The sequence below is a fragment of the Aphelocoma coerulescens genome, chromosome 2 (assembly GCF_041296385.1).
Source record: "Aphelocoma coerulescens isolate FSJ_1873_10779 chromosome 2, UR_Acoe_1.0, whole genome shotgun sequence".
NCBI classification, from domain to species: Eukaryota; Metazoa; Chordata; class Aves; order Passeriformes; family Corvidae; genus Aphelocoma; species Aphelocoma coerulescens.
In genome coordinates, this window is record NC_091015.1 from 67,367,404 (window position 1) to 67,390,797 (window position 23,394).

Sequence of the window (23,394 nt, forward strand, 5' to 3'; positions counted from 1 at the left end):
TTTCTTTCCTCCATTTGAGGAAAGAAAAGAGTAGCTTTCCTTGGTGGTGTCCAATGGCCCTCTTGCATCAGGGTAAGTGTCACCCTTTCTGGCTGCTAGGAGAACAACATAGGGCTTTTTGAACTATTTCTCTGAGATGTGTGTTCTTTTTTAGGAAAACATCCCTTCAAGTTTGGAAACATGTATCTATTTATGTATCTATATGTGTGTGTGTGTATATTCTAATATATATGTATTTTATGTCCTTTATCTAAGCAATATTTTTTTTAAAGCTGCAATTAGTTAATGGCTACAAATTCATGTAATTGTTGGGGTTTTTTTCTACTTAAAGCAGTTTGATTTGAGGTGTGAATGGCTTAATGAAATAGGAGAGTTATATTGACTGCTATCAGAAAATGCAAATCTCTATTTATCTGTAAAGCAAAAGGAAAGATACCCTAACACATGATTGTCAAAATCAGGTGAGAAAATGAGTAATGCCTGGGTTTTTTCTTTTCCTACAGTCGTTTGCTGGCAGAGTATCAACAGAAATGCACTGATATCCTTTAGTTTTCTATTTGTGTTCTTACAGGATTAGTATACCTATAACATTTCTTATAAAAGGGCTTAAGGCTTTCTATTTAAGTTATGAGATGATGTCTCTAATAAAGAACAAACTGGGTAGGTTTTGTGAAGAAAATAGGCCTTTGGAATTAAAACTATCCACTTAAGATCTGCCTGTTTCTGGTATATGGTTTAAAGTGGTCTATTTGAAATCTGTGTTGCTGAGAATTACTCAATCTTTTTCATGTAACAGAAGAAGCTCTGCTTATTCACTTCAAATGTATTGAAATGCACATATTAAACACTTGGTTCTGCAAGTTTTGGGGAGGGTTTTTTGTCTTAGAAAGTCTTTACTGGATGTTTCTTTGCAAGCTGCAGTTGGATTGAAATATACTTAAGAACATTTGATAAACTATTTTTAATTTCTACCTTAACAAGAGATTACAGCTTCAATTTGCTGAACGGTAAGTTTGATTTCTGTTGTTTACTGGAGATGTATTACTATGTTCTCTGTGTTGTGGTTAGTTTTAGAAGTCTGATGGAGTAATAGCAACAGCCATGGGTCTAAGCTTTTAGTATGGTATTATTACCATGCTTCCTAGGCCATAGGTATGATGAGGAGAGCAATCTGTCCTTCTTCTACAATACCTGTGTGGGATTCTTTCCTTGCCCTGTGCTAGTAAGAGTCTTAAGTGACCAAGTGGAGGTGTGAAGCTCATGTTTTGGTGGTGGTTAAGTGTAAACCTATTTGCGGCGTCCAAATTTGTGTAAGCATTTTGACTTAAGAGTTGTTGCTGTGTGCCCTTGCTTATTCTGTGATTATAGAGGAAGAGGCAGTGTATAATTTTTATGGACTCCAGCTTGCCTGCTGAAAAACACTGCAGTTGGAGTCTGCTCTTATTTTACAGCGCTGTGTATGTATGCAGAGACACTTATTACTGGCACTTTGGTGTGGGCAGCAAATCTCTGTGGCACATGCCATCTGCTTGCATCTAGCTTTAGGTTCAGTGTAGTGTTTTAAAATCAGATCTTAAATTTTCTTTAAATAGGTAGAAAAAATGAGAATGCTGAACCTCTTAAAGCTTTTGGGTGTCTCCCTCAGCATTTTTTCCATAGGATAAAAGCGTAATACTCAGATGCTTGATTGAAGAATCAGAATATTGAATTTAAAAGCTTCTGTGTTATTGGCAACTTCTTTTTTAATTGCATATCTCATTTCAGAGAGATCTCTGCTCTTCGTTGCCAAGTGGAGAAGATGTTACAGAAAATTCTGCCTCTGGAAAAGTGCCAGGAGGAGTTGGGTTCCTTGAAGGCAGAGTTGGAGGAAAAAAAGGTGTGCTTGTAGGGTTTAAATAACTTGCACTTTTTCTGTTGAAGGAAATGTATATATTTAATGCTCATCTTAATGAAGCTGACTTTAATGAGCTCCGTTGTTATTTCCAGCTCATTGGGACAGGTAGCTCTGGGTTTAGGTGAAATTAATTAAATGACTTCAGGATTCAGAGAGGCAAAAAGTTTAGGATGTTGTAGTTCTTACGATTTTTGATCAGATTATTGGTTTTTATTTCCTCACCAAGGAAGGAAAGAAGGAGAAACATTCAGACTCCTTTGATTTTCTGCTCTGATCTTGTCAGATTATTGAATATAACTTGTACTACTGAGAAGGTACCAAGAAAGAGGGTCTGTGCAGAATAGGGTTGTGCTTCTGTTACCTTTTTGAACATATATTTTTAAATTTTTAGCTTCTTGAGTTTATTCCTATTTTCTCTCCCACCGTTTAGCTGAGATTTAGTCTGTGGGAAAGAAGGTTTAGATTATTCAAATTACCCAAATGTATGTATTTTCTAGACATTATTATTATTTCTGAAGAAAATACCCCACCTTCTTTCTTGTAGTTTTTTCATGATGGTATAAGACAGGATACTAACATTTGTCTTGTTGCTGTACCTAGTTTGTGTTCTGTGTTAGAATGGTTTTATAATTCCTCTTCCCTCAGCAAGCATTAGTAGCTGATGTCCTGATGGCACTTTTTCAGAAAAAATAGGATTATATATATGGTGTAAAATAGTAAAGCTCTTGACTTCAGCTTCAAGTACCTATCCAGCTAGGTGTTGAAGGCACGTACTCAAAAGATAGACATATAGAGATTTATGTATTTGTTTGTTATAACTTTTGCCTTTAAAGAAGGAGGATGACCTGACTTTCCAACTTGCTTCTTTTCTTATTGAATATATTGTTTTGGCCTGGCACTGTTTTCATTAGAATAGGTAAGGTGTCTGCCATCTGTTTTCTTTTTGCCCTTAGTATGGACATATTTTAACTGTGCTTTCCTTCTTCAGAGTTCTCTGAAGATTTATCGGGAGAGTCAGCTGGAGTATGTTAAAATTAAAGAAGAAATACTAAACAGTGATGCTGTGTGAGTGATGCTTCTTTTTTTCACAACCTTTCTTTGCTTCTCTTACCTCTTCCAAATTTGATAGTGTACCTTTACCGAGTTATGCTTTCCATTTCGCTAAAATTTTTTTACTTATGCCTTCTTAGAACAAGGAGTTGATGGAAGAATGATCTTGAGTTTTGTAGCAAACACTCTTGAGTGCAATGTTAATTTTATTTATTGTCTTGTCTTGAAGTGGCTTTACATGGTTTTTTAATGAAAGTTTTTAAGAACAGGATGAAATTGAGAAAAAGCTGTAGTTTCTCCAGTTTTAAGTGGTTCTTAGTCTCGGCTTTTTGTTATTGCCATCCATTTCAGTTTTGCTGTTAAGTCTCTGAGGCCAGTAGAGGAATGATACTGCCAAAGTGGTCTGTACTAAAATCAGTTCTTAAAATAATTGTTTTAATGTAACAGCTCAGCAGTTCAGAGTGAACTGTCTGCCATGTTTGGAAATGAGCAGGAGGGATTTGGCACCAAAAATGCAGAAGCCCTTTTTGCTGCCATAATACAGAATATTCTGAAGCTGTGCCTTGATAATTCCCAAAGTTTGTTTTTCCAGTAAGTAGTCACTCAGAAGCTTCCTTGCCTGGAGTGTATGTGTGTGTTAACTCTGAGAGCTCTTAATGGATACTCTAATGAACTTGTCTAATTGCTTTTTAATCCTCTAATACTTTTAACCTTTAAATCACATATATCAGGGAACTGTGCCTTCTCAATATTGTGTGGAAAGGTACTCATGCTCACAAAAGAGAACCAGCTAATATATAGCCAAGTGTTGGTAGTTGTGGTTATTTTTCTTCACATGCATCATTTTACATTTATGAAAACCAATAATTGCTCTCTAGTGACTTCGAATTCTAGGACCCTTCTGCTTTTGTAGTCAGCTTTTATTTTTTATGTGTTCTAGCACACATCCCAATGGGACTCCTGCTGGTGGCTCCTTGCTTCCATGTAAGCTGGTTATCATTTTTAACTTTGGTGTTTCTAAGCTATTTTGGTGCTATCAGCAGGTTAAAGGAAGTGATTGGTTCCTTCTGCTCAGTACTAGTGAGGCCATGCCTTGACGTACTGTGCCCAGTTCTGGGCTTCTCTGTACAGGAGATAAAGTTGTATTGGAGAGAGTCTAATGAAGGTCCATGGAGATGATCAAGTGAACTGAAGCACTTCTCAAGAGAGATACTCTGGTATCTTTACATAACTTGTGAAACATACGATATTCACAAGCACAGCATCAGGCCATTATTAAGAGGCTTAAAAGGCCATTATTAAGAGGCCAAAAGACTGTATGAGGAGACTAGCTTTGTTGTCATTTCTTCAGCCAGACTGCACTAATTTCACATATAGGTGTACTCAATGTACTGTGAGCTTAATGGAATATTTAGCACATTGTCCTATCTAAGAGCAGCAGAGAGCAGCTACCCCATTGCTAACTGCATCTTAAGAGGGAACTGACCACTGTGATGTGCTGGCAGTTTATTGTGTCAGCGTTGATAAAATGTTTGTCCCTATCTGTTAGTCATATCCTCAAGAAGAAGGAGCCAGGGAACTGAGGGCCAGTCAGCCTCACCTTGATCCTTGGAAAGGTGATGGAGCTGGTCATCCTTGAACTCATTTTCAGGCACAGGAAGGACAAGAAGCTCCTTGGGAGCAGACAGCATGGCCTCACCAAGGGAAAGTTGTGCTTCACTAACCTTATAAATTGACATGTCTGCTAGATGAGGGGAGAGCAGTGGCTAGAGTCTGACAGGCCATCAGTAAGATCTCTGACACTGTCTCCCATAACAGCCTCATCATAGCCCCTTAGGCTGGTGCTGTAGGGACTGGATGGGCGGACAGTGGATCAAAAACTGGCTGAATGGCTGGGCCTTGAGTGTGGTGATGAGCACTGTGCAAAGTCTAGCTGGAGACTGTCGGCAATTGAGGCACGGACCCAGACCGGTGTGGAATCTGAATTGTTTATTCAAAGAAACGAGCTGGTTTTATACACTTTTCTAAGACACAGTATTTCCTTATATGGCAATCCTCACTACGTGACCTATCTTGTGTTGCCACATCAGCAACACACTTCCTTCTGTGGGATGATCACTCGCTTTTCACCCATCCATCAGCTCCCGGCAGGCTCCTCTCCATAGGGGTCTGCTGTGTGACACTTCCTCCCCCCAGGGTCCAGTGGAAGCAAACCTCTCTGTGTGCCGCCATGTGCTCCTTTGTGCTGCTATGTGCCTCTGCAGGCAGGTTTTACAGCTTGTAACTCAACTCTATCTTATCGCTCCCCATAAATCCGCCTTTTCTGTTTTATACAAACAAGAATTATAAAACAAAACACTTCTAACATTAGAATATGTTTGGCCCACTGCCCGAACCAAGTAAGCTCCATTCCTCACAAAAGCAGTATCTTTCCTATGAACAGGGGGATAGATGAAAACACCCAATAACTAGTCCTATGTATGAAGACAGTGATTAAACAGATTGAACTTTGAGAGACAAGGTAAAGTTGTCTAAAACTTCTACCATCACTCAGAGTCTGCAATGGCTGGGAGGTGTTGTTTCACAGTGAAGACTTAGAAAGTCTTTCCCAGGCAAGACTTACAGGTTTACTTTGAAAGAGGGTCCAGCTTTTATAAGATCAAATCAACAAGTCAAAGTGACTTGATTACACTTCTAGGGCAGAAACACCTGGGTCTGATGGTATAATCCCCAGTCAGCCAGGGCCAGGGCTAGGGCTTGGCCAGAGCCTCAAGCTTTGACTGAGAGGGTTTCCTTAAAATACTTGCAAAATTGCTTAAAAACTTTATTAGTATCAGTTAAGAACATGACTTCAGAAGAGTTTATCTTCTCCACAAGCTGATTATGAAGCTGGAGTATCCAAGGCTGGTTGGACCACTCTTGCATCCTGGACTGGAATCTGTGGAAACACAAGCATATCTTTGCCCCCAGGTTATCAACGGAAAGGGGTCTTCTCATTTTCCACTTTCAAGATTCTTAACAAGTACTTCAGCTTTTTCTGAGTGAGCCTGTGATCATTCTGAATGCGATTGAAAAATTAAGAACATATAAACCTCTTTGCAGTCTTTTGCAGGGGGCACACCCCATCCCTGCACTTGCCCTTTTCTGTTCTAACAATATGTAACATGAACATCTTTTAACTTACCAAATTCAGGAAAATGTGTAACATAACATGCAGTTTTCTTACTATGAACAGTAAAATAATATATCTAACAGAACAACAACCACTCACCGAGCAAAAATAAGCAAGGTGGTATCATCAACTGCTTATATACTGTACCATTTTTACAGAAAAGAGTACTTCGAAAAAACATACCAGTTAATTGCTTGAAAAGATAGCTTACAAATCAGAATTATTACCTATCACAAAAAGCAATCAAAACAATGCAGGAGGGGTCGCAAGATGATACGGTAAAAAAGCAATCTTTGAGATAGGGTCCAGGATTGTGGCAACATTTTGAATAACAAAAATAGAAGAGTTCTGTGAACCAGCTGCAGGAGCGACAGGCCTAGCCTGCAGCCACCTCTGCACAAGCTGGTGCAAATGCTGAATGCTGCAGCCCCCCCACCCCCAAGGAAGGGGCCATCGGTCCACTCAGTCCTTTTCTCCAGCACAGTATCAGCTCCCGAGGCGCCACAGGGAACGGGAGTCTGGCTGTAGCGGTGCAGGTCGGGCAGCTGCACTCCCACCGGCTCATCTCCTCACATCCCACATGCAGAGAACCACTTGCAACCCCTGCTGTGTGCTGAATGGAGCTGCAGCCCTGCCAGCTCCCAGCACTGCTGATCCCACCTGCCCGTGGTGCTGCCGTGGCGCAGCTCTGCCGTGTGCTCACTGCTGTGTGCTCACTGCTGTGTGCTCACTGCCATGTGTTCGCTGGCATTGTGTGGTCGCCAGTGCTGCTATGCACTGCACCCCTGTGGCCCTCCATGCTCTTCCCCCACCGTGCCTGCCACTGCTGCTGCACTCTTGCAGAGGGCAAACAGAGAGGGAACACGCTACCAGGACAGGACTCCCTGGCTCCAGCCACTTGACGTGACCCGGCTCCAGCTGATGCCAAGTGGCGCGGGGCAGCATGAGGTTTTCTACGATACCATCCGGTTCCCCTCCAGGGTCAAATGGGGCAGGGGACAAGGGGCCATCTTCTGGTTCTCCTACAACAGCCCCAGCAGACTTATGGTTCATTGGCGGTGCAGAAGGGGTCGGCACAGCTGCCGTGGTGGCACAAGCATCCTTCTTTGGTCTCTGGGTGCTGCATGTGCTGTGAGCATCTTGCACACTGTCCTCCACGGATATAAAAGCTTTGTCAGTGCTGCGTCACCGCATGTAACTTGGTCCCACAACGCATCCTGTAAAGCGTTGATCAAAAAAGTGAGGATCAAAAATACTGGTACTATCTAAAGTTGAGTCACAGTCTTTTGCCCAGAACAAGAGTCTGATCAAATCTGTAGACTCAACTTTCCTGCCGTGTTTCTTTAAAATCTGCTCCAATGTCTCTGTGATGTTCTGTTCGTGGGATACACCATCCCCCATTGTTCCCCGTAGTTTGCCTACAACTTGCAGGGATTAAATGCTGGCCAGCTTTCCTCCTTCTTTCAGCTGCACTTCAAGTCCCACGGGGCTCACCGACAGACGCACAGTTAAGTGTATAATAAATTCCTCACACGGGGACACCATTTGTTGGCAATTGAGGCACGGACCCAGACCGGCGTGGAATCTGAATTGTTTATTCAAAGAAACGAGCTGGTTCTATACACTTTTCTAAGACACAGTATTTCCTTATATGGCAGTCCTCACTACGTGACCTATCTTGTGTTGCCACATCTGCAGCACACTTCCTTCTGTGGGATGATCACTCGCTTTTCACCTGTCTGTCAGCTCCTGACAGGCTTCTCTCCGTAGGGGTCTGCCGTAGGGGTCTACTGACACTTCCTCCCCCCAGGAGACAAACCTCTCTGTGTGCCACCATGTGCTCCTTTGTGCTGCTGTGTGCCTCTGCAGGCAGGTTTTACAGCTCACAACCCAGTTCTATCTTATCTCTCCCCATAGGAGACCAGGAGGTAACACTGTACCCTGGGGGGAGACAGTGAGCGCTGCATAGTGAGTCTGGTCCAGTTTAACATCTTTGTTAGTGATCTGCATGATGGGGCAGAGCCTACTGTCAGCAAGCTTGCCAATGACACAAGTGTGGCTGCTGGGCCAGAGGGGCATGCTGCTATCGAGCACAAGCTTGACAGGCTGAAGAAATGAGCTGACAGAAACACTGGGAAGTTCAGCAAAGAGAAGTGTGAAGCCCTGCACCTGATGAGGAACAATCACAAACACCAGTACCTGCTGGGGGACACTTAGGTGGATAGCAGCTTGGGGTGCTCTCATGACATGAGCCAATGATGCACACTTGTGGCAAAGAAGGCTACCAATATTTTGGTTTTCAAGAAGCAAAGTTTTGCCAGCAGGGTGAGGGAGATGCTCCTTCTCTTCAGCACTGCTGTTGCCACCCCTGAAGTACTGTGTTAGTTCTGGACTCCTCAATACCAGACAGAGATATTCAGAAGCTATCTGGCAATGGTTCTGGGTAGCAAGCTGTAGGTGGGCCTGCTAGAGAAGCATGGGTTGGACAAGATAACTTCTAGAGGATTCTCGCAACCTCAACCTCAATTCTGTGATTCTATAGCTGTTTTGTATATGTCTGACACTGAGGCCATTTTAAGCAGTAGGTCATATGAGTTCAGTAATTTGAAAGCTGGATTTTTTCAGAAGCAGAATAATAGTGAATTGTTCGTAAAATTACTGTTAATCTACAGTTACTGTTAAAAAACTTAGGTCATGTCCTTTGGTCCAATCTGCCATTCAGAGCCAGTGTCAAAGTTAGCTTGCTCAGGACTGTCTAGTTGAGATCTGAATATTCTACAAGGATGGCAATTCCTGTGGAGTACAACTTCTGTCAACTACAGTTGTGCCTGTATCTTAAAGATCAGATAGGAACTTGAGTTGTGTAGCATAAGAGGAGTTCTGCCCAAATGCATCATCTGCAAGCTGCTTTTTGTAAATTGCTAGATTTAACATCTACCTATTTTCTTAATGTAGTTGCATATTGATAAAATTAGTATAGTACTACATGTGTAAGTGTAATTACTTCATTTGTAAATATTATTGCCATGATAATGTTGGCATTTAGTGTCTGTTTATTCAGATTCTTAGTTATTTGTATCATAGGATTTCTATCTCAAGTTGAAAACTACCTATGAGGATTATTGAGTCCAACTTCCTGCTCCTTGCAGGACTACTTAAAACTAAGCTACAGCTAAGACTGTCATTCGGGTGCTTCTGGGACTCTGACAGGCTGACTGACTGTCAATGACTGCTTCCTTGGAGAGCCTGAAGAACCTTTTCCTAATGTCCCGTCTGAACTTTCACCAATGTAGCTTCATTGCATTTCCTTCTGTCCTGTCAATGGTCACCAGAGAGAGCAGATCAGCACCTTCATCTCCACTGTCCCCCACTGAGGAAGCTGTAAACTGTGATGAGGTCACCCCTTAGCCTTCTCTTTCCTAAGCTGAACAAGCCAGTCATGATCTTCCAACGCAGGTTTCTGGGAGTCCCCAGGGTCTGTCATAGGTGACAGATCTGAAGAAGGCATTAAACATCTCTGCTTTGCATCCCTATTTGTGACATGACTAACCTCATCAAGCAGTGGAACAATGTCTCATCTGATCTTCCATTTGCTGTTAAGATATTTTGAAAAGCCCTTTTTGTGTCCTTCAGAGTACTGGTCAGCTTGAATTCTAATCAAGCTTTGGCTGCGTGAGTCTTCTCCCTGCAATGGTAAACAGCATCTCTGTAGTCTTCCTGTGTCAGTTGATCTTGCTTCCAAATGTCCATGCATTGTACATGTAGTACTTCTGTGCATTCACTTGAAGATAATCTACAGAGAAACAGAAGTTTCTTACCTCCTATTTTCCAAAGGACAACTCCCCCCTCTCTAACCCCTCCTTTTTTTTTTCTGTAAAGATGTTTTTATGAGGAATTTTGCTGAAATTCTCAATGGCTTGAATGTCAATGCCCTCATATAGGAAAGTAAGTATGAACCTCTTCAGGCTGAGAAGGCACAGAATCATTGGCCTATTACTTTATAGTATAAATGCTTTGACTACTGAACATGCAAAAGGTGATCAATCATCCCATTTATGAGAGGGTTTTTGAATATATTCTAGTTAATGTCTGAAGTGGTAATTAAAGCCTGAATATCCAGAAAGGCTTAGACAGTAAATCTCTATCTATTACGTAGGTTTTAATATGGGGAATAGATGAACTGTGTTCTGCTTCATGAAGGTGATCAGCGAGCATTGGTAGAACCCTCTACTTACCACAACAGTTTAAAAACAATTTCTGGGATATTGGAATTTAACAGAAGAAAACAGTAGAAATGTTTGCTTTTCTATTTATTTATTTTCCAGTTCTGTGTGTTTTACATATAGGGTAGGGTTGGAAATGCTGAAGTCAAAATTGTTCGGGATGCATAATGTTTTTTCTTTTGGTTTGGCTTTAGTCTAAAGCACCTGGATGTTCTGAACAAAAAACTGTGGGACATTAGTGATCCTGAAGGCTATTCATGGTTATCTCATTGCTTAGATATTATTAATTGTAAGCAAAGCTTGATTGTTTTTAAGGAGTAAAACGAACCTGTTTGCATTACATCATAGAAATGCAAAAAACAGAAGCCAGTTTTCTGGAGTTGTATTTCTAATTCCAAGTTGTAGCTGAAGGTATTTTTATATACTTGGATTAGTGGTTTGATGCTCTTAAAAGCAAACTTGGCCTCTGTAACAGATAAAGAGCTGTTTGTGTGAGAATGTCAGCAACATGCCACCAGTTTAATTTTCCAACTTCAGGGACTCATTGGTCTCACAGGTCCTGGGTATAGGAGGTGTGTTTTCTCTGAATGGCTAGATTTATTTTTTTCTGGCTTTTCATGCAACATAGTTCTATTTTAAAAAATGATCTATTAATGTGTTCTTTTTAACAGGAGAAAGAAACTGGAAACAAAAGTGAAAAAACTTGAAGGTAACTTTCTACACTGAGTGGGACAACAGTACAGTAACATAACCTCTTTTTTCCTTTTCTAACCAGAGGAATTTTGACTCTAACTTTGATGCCCAAGGAGCAAGGCAGGGCAGTACTATGTGGGGTGCTTAGTCTCTGATGTACGTCAGCCCTCCTGCAGAATGTTTTCTGCTGAGTGTCTTATGCGCATGACATAGATGAAGCTGGTGGGGAACTTCGGGTCATGAAAACTTCAAAGGATGGAGTCTTACCAGGTTCTCCAGGCAACTTGATTCAGTAACATATTTTTCCTTATAACTAGTTGGAAACTCTCATGTTTCAGTTTACACCTAGTGTCTATTATACAGCAGTGAACAGTCCCATTCCCTCTTCTTGATACCTCCTTGTACAGGAAAGCTGTTGGATTCTTTCTAAGATTCTTTATGTTTTCCCCTCTGGCTAATTAAGTCTAGTTCAACAACCCTTTTTTCATAGGGCATGTGCTCCAGTGTTCTAATAATCCTGGCAGGATTCTTCATGTTTGTGTTCATATTTAAGTATATGGTGATCCTGATGCATGTTTTCTGATTTCTAAATATTCTAGCACTTGTGTTTTGGTTGGTTAGTTAGTTTGTTTGCTTGCTTTGTTTTTACATGGAGAAAAAGCATTGGCTTCATGGCACTGTATTTTTCTTGTTTTGCTGGTAGAGGGTGAATGTGCATAAGACTTTTTGAGACTTCATTTGCTGTACTGTCAATTGGCAAGGCAGATACTTGCATTCATATCGTGCATATTATAGCTGTGCTTACCATAGTTTAAAATACAGTGAACTGAGTGCTTTATATCTTAGTGTTAGAAACCCCCTGAATCCTACTGTAAAGTGCAGGTACAAGGTGTTTATTTTTATGAGAATTTTGGAGTTCCATTACAGGACAGCCAGGTTTTTTACACACTTGCCTCCAAAATCTCAAATTCTGGCAGAACTAGAACAAAATACTGAGAGAGAGTATGGGTTAGGTCCAATTTCAGTGACTATTTTATCTGTTTTCTTTTTTTCTATGTCCATTAAATGTCTCAGATCTTGTATCTTTTGTCAGTATGAAATTTTGCCATGATTGGTTTTCTATTAGCCTACCACCCAAGGTTCCTTTTTAACACCTTTTATTTTAATATGCTCTCTTCTGATTTGATCAGCTGGAAGATTCCATTTCTTTTCTTTCTTATCCGTATATAAGTCATCCAGCGGAACTCTCAGGAGTTCTCTCTAATTCTGTCATCTGAGAATTTTCCTACGAACCTCACTTTCAGTTCTCACCTACCCTGTACCCTATATTTCCACCCATCTGTACTCTTTTGAGGTGTCTGTTAGACATTAAGAGATAAGGTCCTCTTCTCTATTAGTCTTGAATGCTATCTGTATCTTTCTAATGCAGCTGGCTATGGTGTTTTCATCTTTGAACCAGAGCTCTTTTAAATAAGAGAATAAAAGGTCCCTTGCACCTCAGTTTTATGTCATTTTTTCACTTGGTGTATATTGTTCTACAGTACAATATTATTACAATATGACCCACTCTTCATTCTTGCATATAATTGAGAAAAATAATAAATGAATTGCAGTGGTTCAAAACAGTAATTATGCAGTAGAAGGCAACATACATGTATGCATTAGTTGTTTCTGAATGAACCAAAATATAGCTTCAATAAATTTGTATTTCACACTATTTGTTTTTTTCTGGTGATTTGATTTGCAAACTAGTGACCAGCACCACTTAAATGAGTAGCCTCTTATAGTGTAGCTTCTGAATTGAATTTTGGTTCTCTTTTTTGAAGAGGCTGCAACGAAGCATACACAGGACTTCAGACAACTGAAAACTGAAAAGAAAAGGCTTGAAAAGGAGCTAAAAAAAGCACAAGTAAGGCTTTCCTTGTCTTTGGGTGAAGCTTCTTTTAGTATTTTTGGGGGAAAGAAAGGAAGCTATTAGTGTAAGAGATGCTGAAACAGTACAATTACATTTTTGGGGGGATACTGAGTAACTAAACATAGCAATTCACCATAAGAGAAAAATTTTCCAACTGAAGAATGACCTTTGAAATGTTGATCTAGATTTCATGCTCTTTAGAGCCGATGCTCTAAAAATATGTATAAATTCTGTACTTCTTAATTTTAACAGGGAAAACTTGATGGTGTAATTAAAGAGAAGTGCAGAAAAGGTAAGTATTTACCTTTGAATGCCTTCAGATTTGTATGTGGTATTGTTCTATTTGAACATTTTCTTTACACCTCTCCTCTTTTTAATAGTTAAGCATGCAGAAACTCAGAGTTCAAGTGAAGACCTTGCAACAGATATAGACAAAGGTAAGACTTTTTGCAAGTCCATTCTCTGTGTGGAACCAATTGTTATGAATTTATTGCAGCTCTTCTGGAGTTGCATTTTTGGAAACAAAGGATACTGCTAAAATGCTATAAGAGCAGATGTGGTTGATACAAGTAGGTTACACTGATGAAGGACCAATGTAATAGATTACTATTTTCAGTTTTGCAGTAAGGAAAATACTTGATTCATAAAAATGACTAGTGTACCCTGTGCATGTGTGAAGTCAGCTGATGGTGCAATTATAAACCAGAATGCAAACACTGAAAAAATTACAAGCTCTCTGAAGCTCACTGAAATCATAAAGGACCACATAGGATCGTAATCTGCTATATGAGACTTGGTAAATCAAGTGGAAATACAAGAGGTATAGCTGTATCTTATCCTATTGGCTTTTTTCCCCCCTAGTGATCTAAAATACATGCTACAGATTATCTGAATCTAATTGTAATGGAGTAAACTCCTTCAAAACTTCCTCTGAAGTACCGAGGCCAAACTTCAATTAATTTTTTTTTGTAGTCTTTTAAAAGGCTGGTACTGCTTTTGAACTGTTTAGATATTCTGAAGGCATTTTTGAGGCAAAAGAACTTCACTTGTTCTATTTCTTGCTTTGCAATATGTTTGTTGCAGAAATTAAATTTTCTGGAAAAGCCAGACTATGTCAGTTTCTGTGTGTCTTGGCATATTTTTTACTTTTGGGTTGTACTGAATTGGTACCCAATTTTATCCTTTGCTTTTTGATTAGTGGCAAAATAGGAAAATTAATATCTGAGCATTAATTTGAGCTTCAAATAGCAGCAAGGAATTTTTAGTAATGAGTAAATGTTAGTGTTGTTACTAGCTGTTTAGCAAAATTTGGCAGGTTTTCCTCTTATATGCTGAAGTTTTTTTAATATGCTTCATAAAATATTAGCAGTTTGCTATGGCCTTTGACTTATGGAATTTGCATAAAGGCAGTTCAGTTCCTGATCTTGGATTGTTGGATCTGATAGTTTTGGCATAAGTAGATGAGGTGCTTGTGTATTCTACTGAGGTTTTGGGTTGTTCTTCCCTCTCCACCTGCCCTTCTGTCTCTGAAACTAGGTTGTTTGACATCACCTAGCAAAGGTGCTGTTAGGACTGTAGACAGAGTCTCCTAGTGTTGTGGCCTGATAATTAATTCGGATACATGGTGGTATTACATGATAAGACTAAGATGAATTATTACTGAGTGAGCATAAATGTGATACACATCTTCCTAGAAGATTTTCTCCCAAGTTCATGTAAATTGATTAGTTTTACAAAGCTGTTTAATTTCAGTAATGCTACATTTGAATCTGCTTTTACATTTTACTCTGGGGGCTGCTACAACTTTTTGCAGTACTCCCTATTAAAAGGAAAAGCTAAAGCATTCTCCAGCTGTTGCTTTAGACTGCTGTGTGGATATGGCCAGTACAGGATCCATTCCCTAACTGGCATCTAGCATTTTTCTTTCACTGAAGCTTATGCCTTGTCTTAATTTTTGTTGTGAGCATTTTGTATTTTGTTGTAGGCATGTCTGTGTTCTGAATAAAATGAACATAAAATCTTAATTCAATTTTATCAATTTATTTTAAATAAATAAATATTTTTATTTATTTATTTTAACAGGAAGAGTGAAGCTCTTGTTAGAAGAACTCTGGATGTGCATTGACAGTGCAACAGGAAAAAGAGAAAATGAGAAAAATGATCCTGTCTTAGGTACAATGGCATGCAAAGTCTTGAAATTTTCTTGATGCTCTGTCTTTTTCTGACCAAAAGGCAATATTGGTACTTTTCTTTCAGCTTCTATTTGGGATAAGGAATGGTCTGACAAAAGAACACAAACTGTTACAGATGGTAGGTTCCAGTTGGGTACTGACTGCATAACACTTTTGAAAGATTTAAATACTTTCCTTGGTGATTGTCTGGTCAAGTACACATGTGATTAGAATATCTGAAAATAATTTAAATATTAATTTGAATGGGTAAGTAAACTTGAAATTTGTAATTTGCTGTTGAAATTGAGAAATCAAATTCTTTTACTGTTCATAAGTCATCAAAACTCATCTCATGTTTAAACTGTAATTACTATATCATTATAAACTCTGTAGTATATAATGTGAATGATGGGGCATTTGGGCTCTTTTTAGTCCGAAACAAATATGTGGTAACATAGTTGAATTATAAAGTTTAAGAAGCTGTTACCTCCATTTTCTTCATTGTAATATGATATTCAGATAATAATAAAAAATAATCTGAGTAGTTATCCACATGCATATTCACAGCAAACTTGAACTGCTTTAACTTTACATAGCAGATATCATTTTCTTTCTGCACTTGAGAGTAATAGGTGCCTTGAAACTGCATTAATTTCTGTGTTGCATCTCTGGAATGTTTTTATTAAGCTTTTTTGTTTTTTTCAGTTCCTCTGTTACTTTGATTTTTCTATAACTAAATGTGTAGAGATATTGCCTGGAATAGGTACCCAGCTGCATTAAGAGCTTTGAAGATAAACTTTTCAAAGACCCTGTTAAGTCTGAAAATTTGCTACTACTGTAGATCCCAGTGAATCTGGCTTCAGATGTGTTCCAGTGAAATCCACTTAAGGGGGTCCAAAATATAAGGACCAGCTCATAAACCTGTTAATCAACCTTACTTCCATGAGTTTAGTGCAGCAGATACGTAACTTCAGCTTCAAAACTGAGCTAGACACTTGTGCCCTGCAATTCTGAATTTAATGTCTTGATCAAGGGTCAAATGACAAAAACAAGCTCAAGAAACTGAAGAGTTTGAAATATATGTGATTTTAGGACTATCAGGTTCCAGAGTAATCTCTTTGCCATCCACCAAAGGAGGAACTTTCGATTCCAGAAGTTCTGTCCCATCTTTCCTATTCATATCTTTGCAAGGAAACTACAGTTCTTTCATAAAAGGAAGCAATTATCTGTAGCAGTCTCTTCTAGCCAGTCCTTCTTTCTGCCCACTTCACTGTGGAGAAAATTCTAAGCTTAGAACATGCTTTTGTTGGAATGGTTAGATGTCATCGAAATACATCTTCCGTTCTGTTACTGGTTTGGTTTTTTCCCTCTTCAAGCCTAGAACAGCCGTCCTGTTATTCACCCTCTTATGAAAGTGGCCATTACTTAGAATTCATAATAACAAAGTGCTTGTGTTTACAGGTGCAATCTTCTAGGAGAAAAGGGATCTTAATGAGTTTGTCCTAACTTCTTGTTCCATATTATAATAGTTTCAACTTAGAGAGCAGATCAGTTTGATGGCAATATCTTTTCCAGAGAATGTTCATCTGCTGCCTGGATCTAGCCTTTCAGAAATGTACTTCTTTTGATAGATTTCTTCATACATTCAAATGTGCTGTAAAATACCCAAAGCTTTGCATTATGATCAGTGTCTTCTCTGTTCCCCTAAGGTTGGTGCCACTTTGAATGATTTTCTTGAAGAATGTGTTCATACATGAAAACTGGAAGACTCATGAGGCTTTCCAAATGTGCTGTTGTGAAAGCGTCCTAGGATAATGGGGGTTTGCCAAACTTAATTTAAAAGCATTTGGTAGTATTGTTACAAATCTACCAGTAATAAAGTTGACAACACCTGCATCTGACCATCAGACCAGTAACCTTAGGCCATAATCTAAGGCTAATAAGCCACTGATGGTTTTTTAGTCTTTGGAAAACCCTCTCTTGTTGGAAAAGAAAAAAAAAAATCCGTGGACTCTGGCGGGGGGAGAAATTGCAGTCCAAAACCAATGTGGTTGATAAAAGCAAGCTCCCTTTATTAGCAATCCAGAGGCACTTATATAGTATACCAGCTTGTTAACTCTTAAGTGGCTTAAAACTTATCAAAGCAAATTTCTGCTTCTACATAATTGGACTTACATTGGCAAGCTTCTACAGTTATGTTACGATTAAAAGAATTCAGAGTTCACCTCCCCTTTCCAGGTCTTATCTGCACAGCTGTACATCTTCAAACTCCCTCTTTGTTTCTCAGGCTTGTTTTTTCACACAGGGATTTTCTCATGGAGAGTCTCTCTCACACAGGCCTTTTACTTGCAGGCTCTTGCTACAGTTCTTTTATTGATCCCATAATTCTATCAATGATCCATGCCCCTGATCTTTTAACTATCTCCCAACACTCTCTCATATAGTTTGGCCATAAAATCACCTACATTGTGAATAAACATTTAAAGAAACATTTGAAGAATCTTGCAGCTGGTTGCTGAATATTTTGGTTATTTGGGTTCTCTAACATGTTTTGTTCATATGTTACGGTGAGATGAACTGAAGGAACATGCTAAGACCATGTCTGTGAGGAGCCAGCTGTCTTCAAGAAGTAGTCTGTAACTGGGTTCTTCGCTAAATTTGGCTTACTACTGCTCATCTTTTTTGTTTGGGGATGCGGGATAGGGGAGAAGCTGCATGTGGATCTTAAAAGCAGAGATGGAAAGGAGCACACTGGAGTTGTCTGCTTTAATATCAGATAAAAGGAGATAAACACAGTGGTATTATATGTAAAACACAAAGATGAGACTGAATCCCCAGGGATATGTGTGTTTTATGGTCTTGAGATTTAAGTCCATATGAATGCTTTTGAGAAGCAGACCTCTCTTCTGTCTTTAAAACCATATGAAAATCTCTCAAGATAACACCTTGAGATGTAATGTAGAATTGCATATTTAGTTTTGGGTATGCAGTGTTCACCATAGTTCTTTGTTTCAGGTCATGTAATACGTGGATTTGCTGTCTCAGAAAACAGAATTTGTCTGTAGCTTCAAAGAATAGCTAGTGTATGAAGCATCCTGAAATTCACATAATTGGAAACAGGTTGAAAAATTCTGCCTTGTCAGGGCATTAAAAAATTTCTGTGGAGGATTTTTTTTCTTGGAGAAACACCGTTTGTTCTTGTGCAGTTGCTACTGCCAGGCATCTGCAATCACTGTGCTGATTATGATGAGGGTTTGCTGTGAATCAGATGAGGTTCTATGGCTAGATTAATTATTTTTATAAAATACCACATCTTAATCTAGTCCTTCTTGAGAGGAAAAAACCACAGGACTTGTTTCAAAAACTTGCTTTGTTGCTTGGAGTGCGGCGAGGACAACTTGCAATGCTGAATTGCCTTGCAATGTGGACAATCAAGAGTAAAGTTTTGGGTTTTAAAATTCAATTTGTTTAGTACCAAGGCAACCAGCGTTAGCATTGGATCACTTATTTCATCTCTGCTTCTTTCTCCACTCTGCATCAAGAAGGTATTTCAAGTAGTACATGATAGATTTTGATGGTGTTTTCAGATCAGAGTAATCTTAATCTTCTCTCAGAAGTGAGAGAAGGCAGCAGTGTAAGGGTTTGAAGCTACATGAACTAGATTTCAGGTTATAGATTTCAGGAGAAAACTTAATCATTTCACTGACTCACATGATGAACAAGAGTGCAATTCCCTGGATAAAGTAAAATTTGTCTGTGAAATACGATCTTTGAGAAGATCCTTACAATGAGATGGACTCAGTATTAGTAGGGCTTTTCCTGGACCTGAGGTTGAGGTCAAGGTGTCAAAGAGTTGACACTTCCAGTAAAGAAACTTACTTATGCTGAATCTTTAAAAATTGCTATGACAACTCTTCCTACAGATAAATGGGTAACTATGAGAAAAGTATCTCATTCCTAAAGCAATGCAATTATCAGGGACTGGGTTGGAAAGGGTTGAGTAGGGAAGTTTGGAGAATCTTAGTTATTCAGAAATTATATCTTTGATCCATTTTTCAGAGGAAACTTTTAAACAGATGATATGTATCAATATTCTTGGATGTGATGTAGGTGCATATCTGATTTTGAGAGTATAGATAGGATGTAAAGTTCCTAATAACATAGTACTATTGTGTAGTTCACTGTGAAAAGTAAACTTCCTAATAGTCTAATTGGAGTTCTTATAGGGGCAAAATATGTAATTGTGTTGCTGCCCACTTCAGTGCAGGGAAAATTTTGAGCTTTGAAATGATTGGCACAAAACAGAATGAAAAAAATCTTAAGAGAGAACCAGCTTCTTAATTTTCCTTATTTTCTTTGTTTCTCCTTGTCAAATATCTCATTTTCCCTTAGATCATTTAATGGAACTCAAATTGTAAAAAGAATTTAGGTTTTTCCTGAGAAAACTTAGAACATCCTGGAAGCTCTATGTGACTGTGGCTTGTAAATGGTTTTATAAAACAATGTATTATCTTAATACTTATAAGATGTTAAGGAGATGGGAGAGCATACTTCTCTTTGGTGAAAATTATGTGCTAGGGCCCTTCAGGCTGATCAGTTTTTCCCTCCTCCTGGTGCAGCAATTGAGATTTTTACATGGAGTTGCTACATGAAGTGACTGAGATGGTGTCAGGGTTTGACGCTGGCTAAGCACCAGACACCCACAAAAAAACCATCTACTTATTTTCCTCTGCTATAGCTGAGCAGAGAAGGGGGAATTGAAAACTTCATTTTCATGAGTTGAGATAAGGATTATTAAGAAAAAAAAAAACTACCTTAAGGCAAAACAGGTTCAAAACTTAAACAGTATAAGGAAGATTTATTATTAACAGAATTAAAATTAAAAAGGGTAATGAGAACCAAAGCAAACCTTCAGAACACTTTTTTTTTCAGTCCCTCTCTCTTTCCACTGACCATGCAAGGAAACAAAACATGGAGTTTTGGTCAGCATTTCACCTCTTAAAAGTCTTTCTTCAGTATGCTTAAGGAAAAGTGTTTCTTCTGCCATGCTGTGGGATCCTTCCTACGGGAGATAGTTCTTTGCAAACTTTTCTAGCGTGGTTTTAACTTCCACAAGCAGCAGTCCTGCCTGAACCTGCTGCAATGTGAGTCCCTTCCACAGCCCAGGCAGTCTTCCCACAGCTGCCTACCATGGGTCATTTTAGTTCATGGGGTTTAATCTTTTAAGGATGAACTATTCTAGTTTGGAAGCGAAGGCTCTCTTCCTCTATCTCTGAAAGCAAGGGTCATCTCTCTCTGTTAGAGTTCTTCACTAGATTACAGCTTTTTTAGTATCCACATGCCTCCAGTGTGAGTACTCTTCACAGGCTGCACGTGGATCTCCATACCCCTTATGCACCTCATGAATTATAGGGAAACAGTTTGTTGTATTATAGTCCTCACCACGGCTTGCAGGAGAATCTCAGCTCCAGCGCTTGGAGCACCTCTTCCCTCTCCTTTTTTTTCACTGACTTCAGTGCTGCCATGTTGGTTTTCCTCATGTGTCCTCACTTTTCCTCTGACTTGAAAGAAAGTTGGTGTCTGTAAGTTGCAGTTGAGAGGCTGATCTTGTCTGGGCTCCACATTGGGGAATTGCTCGCCATCTCTTGCTGCTGGCCACGTGGTCTCTGCTGGCACTACACAGCAGGCCCTGGCCGTATGGTCCTTGCCAGCACCACATGGGGGGCTCTGGCCTCAGGAAGGCCCCAGCTGCACAGGCCCCAGCAGCCCCCGACTGGGATGGGCCCCGGCAGTCACCTCACCACCCCTCAGGAGAAGAAAGAGAGAGTTTCCTGTGGTTTTTCCTTTCTTGAATATGTCATCACAGAGGCATTACCAAGTTGTCTGATTGGGCTAGTAACCTGCCCATTGTCAGAGCCTTTAGCAATTGGCTCTGTGCCAGACATAGAAGTTTTGAGCAGCTTTTCTCCTGCCCCCATGAAAATCCAGGCTGTGTTAAATGAATACAGATGGATCTTTGAAATAGGGTCATTGATCAATTTTTCTAATTTAGTCCTTCGGTGGAGCTGATGTATCAGAATGTGCTTACAAGTTTCTGATTGCTGAGGAGGTTATTTTGACCTATCAAGTTAAATTAATATTTTTGAATATGATACTACCATTGATGTTGCTTCAGGAATGTCTGTGCAAGTTCTAGTAGTGGATTAACACAGCAGTAATGAAGCACACAAATTATTTTTTTCCAACAGAATGCAAATTGTGCCAATTAAATTAATACATCCCCTGCTGAAAACCATTTTGTGCATGTGCTGTTCTTTCTACTGTGGGATGGTATTGTGACCTGCCTCTGAGCCAGGGCAACCAGATTTGTTGCTAAAGGATCCCTTGTGGTACATTAAAGTAGAAAAATGCTAAATAGATATAACAACAAGTTTTATTAGAACTGCTTTGAGACCACAAATGGAAAACACTGTAGTGGATTGGAAAGGGGTGTATAGCTGTTCTGAAGTGCATAATCACCCTAAGAGAGGAAAACTGGAAAGAAAAAACAGAGAGGAGAAAAGACAAAGATAACCACCACCTGTGGCTCCAGTGCCAAGTGAGTGATTGTGGTCTGTGGTTGCGATACACGGTGGGAGTCCATCAGAGGTGGAGGCCCGCATAAGCATCAAAAATTGGGATTTTTATAACCCTCATTCTTCCAGTTAACACCTCAATACCTCCTCCAGGAGGAGTTCTGGACGTGTACAGTCTTCTTTCTAGAAGATCCTGCAAGTCTGGCAGTGTCAAGCAGGGATGTGAGAGTGTGTGTTCAGGTGGCTGGAAGAAGTTTCTGAACAAAGGTTCTGAGTAAAGTTTCAGAGTTCTGCAGCTTTACAGTGGCTCGTGATGCATGAGAGAAACAAGCATAAAAAATCCCTGCCATGCCTCTGCAGTTAAATTGCTTTACAGCAGTTGCTCCTTTAAATCTAAACTAGCTTGTTTAAGGCAAAATTTGGTCACAAGATCCAAGTGGTTCACTGCAGATGGTACCCATGTATGCACAGAACAGGCTTGATCTCTTGCTTGAATACTGTTGATTTTGTGTCCAGTAGTGTTTGTGAACGCTGTAAACAAGATCATATAAGAATTGCAAATACTACAGAGTAGTTTTTAGTTCCATGTGACACACTGGGGTTTTGGGATTGTTGATTTCTATTGTCTTATTTGAGGTAATATTTTCATTTTATAAAATCATAGAATTTAAATTTCAGGAAACTGGGCCATCTTTTCCCTTTTTAAAGTATTTAGCACAATTATAATAAATTTAAATTATTTGTCTTTAGACTTTCCTGAATGAATGTGTTTTGACTGCATAAGAAGTGAGTTACTGTATAATCACAGAATCACAGAATCACAGAATAACGAGTTTGGAAGAGACCTCCAAGATCTTCAAGTCCAACCCATGTCCTAACACCTCAACTAGACTATGGCACCAAGTGCCATGTCCAGTCATTTTTTAAACACATCCAGAGATGGTGACTCTGTAATAGTATAAACTATGATTTGAAAAGTAACAAAACACAAGTAAAATGCAAAGAATCACACAGAGCATTTGGACATGCTTTCTTGTTGTTAGAATAACTGTGTAAAACTGTATAGTTGACATCTTGGAAAGGTTGTCAAATGCTCAGTATCTTTCTCTTAGTGGTTCAGACTCCTTTGTGCATAGGTACATTGTGGGACTTTTTTTATTAAGGGTTCAGCTCTGACTAAATAGTATCATTAAAGACAAAATCTTGTGTGATTAGACTCAATATTTAAATTTAAGGAACAAACAATTTAAAAGCATATGCATATTAAATCATAAACTAGAAATGTAGCTAAGAGCTCCCTTGCTGTGTTTATGGCACGGTATAATTGTAACTTGCCTGGAAGTACAGCTGCTGGCTGAAACCTGCAGGTTGCTTTAAGCTGAGAATTACAGCCTAAGTTGGGAATGTCTGTGCATGGTTGACCTGCTTTTCATGACTATGAGTTACTGGGCAAAGACTGAAATAAAACATACGGACCTTCAATCTTACCAGGAATGGCCCTTCCTGATAGGAAAAACTGGGAATGTTTTAATGATCTGAGTCAGAAAGTGTTTGGGGAGAAGCTCTTTGCACACACGTATGAAAAAATAATTGTAAATAACAGCATCACATTTCTATAAGGAAAGCATTTCTGAAAGTGACTACGATCTTCTATGGAAACATCACTTGAAAATATGGTATTACATTTTTATTACTATTATA

General features: G+C 39.3%; 1 protein-coding gene across 4 annotated transcripts in view; it reads left to right on the forward strand.

Moving 5' to 3' along the window:
* The window catches only part of ICE1 (interactor of little elongation complex ELL subunit 1), a 45,202-nt gene that overhangs the window by 2,910 nt on the left and 18,898 nt on the right, over positions 1-23,394 (forward strand). The window contains exons 3-13 of one of the 4 annotated variants that reach the window (XM_069007875.1): positions 504-538; positions 989-1,007; positions 1,765-1,876; positions 2,883-2,959; positions 3,392-3,535; positions 11,011-11,048; positions 12,859-12,941; positions 13,200-13,239; positions 13,328-13,384; positions 15,030-15,119; positions 15,204-15,257. In XM_069007875.1, coding sequence (XP_068863976.1) covers positions 504-538; positions 989-1,007; positions 1,765-1,876; positions 2,883-2,959; positions 3,392-3,535; positions 11,011-11,048; positions 12,859-12,941; positions 13,200-13,239; positions 13,328-13,384; positions 15,030-15,119; positions 15,204-15,257 — 749 coding nt within the window. Of the gene's footprint in view, positions 1-503; positions 539-988; positions 1,008-1,764; positions 1,877-2,882; positions 2,960-3,391; positions 3,536-11,010; positions 11,049-12,858; positions 12,942-13,199; positions 13,240-13,327; positions 13,385-15,029; positions 15,120-15,203; positions 15,258-18,727; positions 23,370-23,394 lie in introns of those variants that run through there. The other 3 variants (XM_069007876.1, XM_069007877.1, XM_069007878.1) reach the window with 3 other exon arrangements.